General features: G+C 33.8%; 1 protein-coding gene across 3 annotated transcripts in view; it reads left to right on the plus strand.

Moving 5' to 3' along the window:
- Positions 1–3,673, plus strand: part of Usp10 (ubiquitin specific protease 10) — a 29,459-nt gene extending 25,786 nt beyond the window's left edge. For all 3 annotated transcript variants that reach the window (XM_071594736.1, XM_071594737.1, XM_071594738.1), the window contains one exon: positions 1,295–3,673. In XM_071594736.1, the coding sequence (XP_071450837.1) occupies positions 1,295–1,524 (230 nt within the window). In that variant the 3' untranslated portion in view covers positions 1,525–3,673. The remainder of the gene's footprint in view (positions 1–1,294) is intronic.
- The last annotated feature ends 2,327 nt before the right edge of the window (positions 3,674–6,000 follow it).

Raw genomic sequence — 6,000 nt, forward strand, 5'->3', positions numbered from 1 at the left:
TCGGAGAGCTATACCAATCACGTAGCAATGCAAAAAAAAAGGAAACTACTGGCAAGTCGTTAATATTTTTCATAGGACACCGATTAACATTGTGGGTAGTTTGTCTTATTTGTTGCACAGTAAAGAATGTATTTTCTCTTCATAATGGTGGATATGGAGATCTTGGGGCTGATGAATGCAAGGGAAACAGTAATGGGAAAGGCCTAGGAGGACAAAATGGGTGAAGCATTAAATACTGTTGACAACTTTTGAATTTGTGAAATTAAAATTATTTAAGAAAACCCAGGCATATGAAACATTTTTAAAAATGTTGTATGTAAGATTTGAAGTATTTAATTATCACAATGGTATTTTATTTAAATTTTGAGGTCTTAGTAGTATTCTGAAATCAAAGGTTATTTGATCATAAATTATAATTAAATTTCCATTGGAAATAACTGAAATATAATATACCTAGCAATTGTTTTGAAGCTTATAAGTTTTTTTTATTGAGCGTTCACTATAAATGAAGTACTGTGGTCGTACTGATGAGGTACAGTAATGCGGACACCCATGTGTTGCCGCTACAAAATTGATGGGAGGCCATACCAAGTAAAGTAACAATCAAACCACCCAGTTATTTTATGACAGTCACTCTTAATATTAATGGTATGGGGAAATCAAGTCGACATAATTGCATGTTTAATGTAGTTATCATATTCAAAATAGTTTTAATATTCTTTGACGCCGAATGTTGTTCATATGCTTAACAATTTTAAGATTGTCTTAGAACAAATTAGGAATACAAGAGAATGAAAAAGAAATTGCATTACTGAATATATTATGTATCAAGCATTGACTGAAAGATACTTCATCTTTGAATGCTCACAGAAAAAAAAATAATTTTCTCTTGATTAACATGGTAAGATTTTCTTCAAATATCATAGGCCGTACTTTGATTATATAATTGATTTTTTTGAAACCATAGAATGATTTCAATCTTTGGTTGAATTTGAATCAGGGATTGGTATCAGTGTCACCTTCTGGTGCTACGTAATTTGTTGTCGATTCTTTAGTCAAATCAATCAAACAAGTCCACAAATGAGATTTTTTGGGGCTATTCTCAAGAGAAAGATTGAATTTTGTATGCTGAAAAGTCTTCTCATTTTCTGTGACAATAGTCCAACGGCTTTTGGACTTGTAAACAAATTTTCAGTTGATGCATATGACTTCAGTATTTTTTTGTGTATGTCCATCCCCATCTGATTTTGTGATGTGATGACTATTATATTAATTGCACTTTTCTTTCTTCCAGTGGTTTATCATGATGGTAATGAAGCTACCAAGGGACATTACATAACCGATGCTTACCATCAAGGACTGGGTGGTTGGATCCGATATGATGATTCAGCTGTGCGTGCAGTGTCCGAGGCAGCTGTATTGAAGCCCAAAGCACCCCGTGTACCTTATCTTCTCTATTATCGTCGAGCTGACACTATTGGCCGAGGGGTGTCTTCATCGGCAAATTCTGAAAAGCCTAGATAAGCCTTCAAATTCTGGGCCTTCAATTGGTTCTGGCCTTTATTAATTGTGGCTTAAGGGTGTGACACTTTTGAGGACATTGCAGCATCGGATTGCATCGACCTCAGGGCCTGCAAAGAGTGACTTCCCCTTTGTGTATTGAATGCCTTTATATACTAACAAATTTCCTTGAGCCAAGTGGTGACTGAAGTATCCTTGACCCTCCTGTTAATATTACATAAATACTAGACAATTGAATTCAGAAATTATTTTATACATTTTTTAGCAATGTTCATTCAGAGTTAAAGATGGATTGTGTGGGAAGAGTTATAATTCTAGTTATGACTTTGGCGAGTTCGTGTGGCATCGATACCATCACTTCTTGCTTTGTTAATTGCAATCTCTGGGAAGTTGTTGGAGGTCCCAGTGTATGTCTCTAATGTGTAATAGCATGGCTTTTTCAAAAGTGTAATTGATTAAAGAGGCAAAAAAAACTTGCCTTTGTGGATATGCACGCAGTATTTAATGTGAATTGGCTTGCTGGAATCCTTCTGTTGGAGGGCACAAATGAATTTTATTTATACTGGTATCTTACAATTTTTAATTTACGTCAGCCTAGCATAAGAAAATCTATACTAAAGTTTTCGCATGTATTTGACGCATGTAGACAATAATATTTACCCTACCACCCAGAGTGGACTTGTCAATCATGTGTGATTGATTTGGAGCATTGCTGTCAAATTGAATTCATTTTTGTCAAGGTGGAAAAAGAATTGTTTTAATGGTGCCACATGTAAAATTTCTGCACATTGGTAGCCAATTTAGTAGTGCTGAATTGCAAAATCTTAAGTTGCCATATAAATGAGAAGCAGTAGCAAAGTGCACTTAAATGAGAAAATAGGGCTGTTGATAAGATGATTTAGGGGTGTTTTTACTTGAAAAGGGTAACTGTTTCTCATTGCTTTACATATGGTTGAAGAAGTTGAGAGATTCCGATAAAATTGTTAACACACGCTTATTTATTTATATCATTTAATACACCTGCTATTGTTAATGTAGTATATAACTTGTTTATCTGTTAATTAATAGTGTAAAGGATTAATTTGGTTTTAAAACTATCTGTGAAGAATGTTTGGGCTCATTGATGCTGCAAATGTCACTTGTATATTGAGTCTGTGATATTGAAACAATTGTATTTTTGAGCAATGATGTGGTGTTGCTGATTAATGTTTATCACAGACTATTCTAGGAATAGTTTTTATGTTGAAGGACTAGTTTTTCAGTCCTGGACTTATTAAGTGGCTTGGCAATCCATAGTTTAGATTTGCATCCATTGAGAAATATACTCACTACAGTTATGGTGCTCATTTTTATGGGTGATTAATGCAAACATCTGAAAATTTAATGTTTTCCCTTCCAGTTTTGTATATCTTCTGATTGACTTTTTATTTCCGACTTCTGTTTTTACTAAAATAGCTCATTTCCCACTTCTTCCTTTGTTTGTGTATCAAGTAAAATTATTAATTTGTGGGATTTAGCCTGTTTGTAGGTTTTGGTGAGTATTTTATTTGAAGTATAGGAATAATAGATTTATTGTACAAATTAACTGACCTTGTATATACTGTATTGAAGTGTCCAACTAAAATTTTGCTGTGTGAGGTTTGCCATTTACTTGATGATTTAACCTTGTTCAGAGGTTGTGACTGAAAGAAACTGTACATACGAATCTTTTGTAAGGTGTTCCTCGACTTGAAAAGTCTGAAAGCTGTTAGTTTAACTACTGATATTGCCTCCTGGTGGTTGCAGCTATTGAATTGTTGGAAGCCTTGATGGAACTAATTGATTATTTGCGTCCTGTGGAATCTTGTTTTGTACTTTCGATATATTTTCTATTCCTTCTCTCAAAGAGAGGGGTTTGTAGTCTGATGTGTGATAGATAGTCCTGGTCTTATAGTGTAGGTATGACAGGTTATGTGTAAATATGCTGCTTGACAACTTCCATTTTGTGTACAACTTTGTTTGATTTTGTTTTTAAAAGATACTGTATAGAGCTATATAGATAAATTGTAAATAAATGCCAAATGTCTGGTTATAATAAAGTTCTAATCATTTTAATTATGATAACATGTACAAAGCTTGTCAAATAATAATTATTGAAATGGTAGAGACATAAGATTTATCAATTGATTTCTTGCATCATTTACAAATGCCCTTTAAGTCATTATGTGAATTGCATGGTTAGCTAGGTACGAGTTCTTAGTAATTTGTTTCATCAGATAATAAATATGGATAGTAATCATTTGAAAGATTTTCCCTCAATTTATGAAACTGCCTTGAATTTATGTTGCAATTTGCTGTCAAATTTATTTAGCATCTTTATGGGGCCTTAAAATATGCCATTCAATCGAATAACTAGATGGGTTAGCTCATTTCTCCTTCGTCATTAAGGCGAGAATTGTGCAATTTTGTATCCTCTGGTTAATGGTCCAACTCCTTCTGTGTCGATCCTAGTTAACACAAATGATAGTAATTAATATTGTTTTGTGATGTAGTAGTGGGTACTTGTTTGGTAGTTCCTTATGCGGTCATTGCTCCAATGTAGTGTTGTTATTTAAATGTCTTGGACATTGTCTTCTGTTGATGGTAATAGAAGGTTGCATCATATCAATTTTTAGCACTAGAACTAGCCATCTGTGGAGTTAAAATTGCTTGGTTACATATCAATCCAGTGTAGGTAGTTTCAGGCCAATTTAGGTTAAGGCATTTGTCATCGCATTTGCACTGAAATCCTGTCGGATTCTCTTGACTTAGATTCATTCATGCCCTCTATCATTTTTATATGTAATAATTTTATAAAAGAGATAGATTACTCTATGGTTCTTCAACCCACTGGCCACCCTTTAGTTTTATACCAAGATGCTGTCCTTGTGTGAGTTAAAATTTTGGATGATTAATTTGGAAAATTGATAAATTCATATATTTTTCAATTCATAATCAATTATATTTCATCTTTTGTTGCTAGAAACTGTAAAATTGAGCTTGCTAGGTGTGCCACAACTAGTGTGTGATCAGGAATACAAATTATTTTTGTGAAAGTTATTGTTATACATACCAAAATAACATTTTAAATGTTAGTAAAAATTCGTAATGTGTGTCACCTTAAAGAATTATGTTCTGACAATTTTAACTATTCTGATGGAATACTCACCCAGTGAGTTAATAAGTAAGACCAAGACTTGAGTTGCTGCCCATCAAGTTGCATTAACTAAGCAGTTGGTCTGTATTTCATAGCACTAAGTGACCCTCAAAGTTACAATTTTACCCCACTTATTACATTCCATAGCTCCCATTAGCGTTTTCCTGATAGCCTTTGTTTTTTGTTACTATGGAGATTGCATTTCTTCATGGTTAAATATCTAGTAGTGCTCAAATTGTGGAAGAATCGATGGTATGCTCCTATTGACTAAGCTGGATGGGATGAAAGTTTTTCTCTTTATCACTGCAATTGTACTGAAATATTCACAGGTGATTAATTTTTTTAATTCATTGATTATTAATAATGTAATTGATGTATTAATAAGGTTACTGATGGTATTGAGAATAATATTTTAAAAGTTCCGAATGGTAATATTTCATACGTGATTCAAGTAGTTTGATCATATTCATTCTTCAAGCGTCAATTTCTCTTCTCGTTATGCATTATCCGAGGTATGCTTCAACTATGGTAATGTTTTCCAATGATTAACTGTTTTAATTAGTTCGACTGCGTATCCTAGCTGTAATAGCTTTGTACCCTGATAACAGCAACTTCAAAAATACGGTAGAAGTTTAAAGAGAATAAATACACGGGAGGCAATGGAAATTGTCGGTAGAAGAATTTCAAGCAAGAAGAAAATGTATTGTTTCTGATTATATGAATTGCGTAAATATCTTCTTCAATTACACCTTTCTCTACCAGTTCAAAATTGAAAATAAATTGAAGGCATGGAATAATTGTAAGGCGCCATGTGAAGTAGGCACTGACAATTCATCGTATTACCATGGTGTGGCTTGTATTTCGGAGGCATTTTTGGTTTTAGGACGTTATGTTGCTGTTTTGAATGTATTGGCCATTGCGCATCGTAAGTTTTGGATGTGGAGGCTGCAGCGCCGCCGAATTTGGCGTGGAGGTTGCGGCAACTCATTAAAACGAAATAGCTCCTGGTATTTCCCGGCATCAACAGGTTGCTAGATTTTTGTAAAGTTCCTATTTTAAAACTTCATTGTAATGGGAATCTAATACCGAGGCAACTTGGTGGCCTCAGCATAAAAACTAGTAAGTAAAATTGATTCAATCATGTCTAATTCAACAATTATGATGAGATAAGGAGTAACATATTTAATTGGGGTTGCCTAAAATCAGAACCTATGCTTAGTTATTGCATAATTTGCGTCTGGCATTTCTAGGAAGTTAACAAACGTTGTTACGGAGTGATTTACATTTAACTCATTGTGTCAGAT

Source organism: Hetaerina americana, unplaced genomic scaffold, assembly GCF_022747635.1.
Source record: "Hetaerina americana unplaced genomic scaffold, ioHetAmer1.1.p SCAF_7, whole genome shotgun sequence".
Classification (NCBI taxonomy): Eukaryota; Metazoa; Arthropoda; class Insecta; order Odonata; family Calopterygidae; genus Hetaerina; species Hetaerina americana.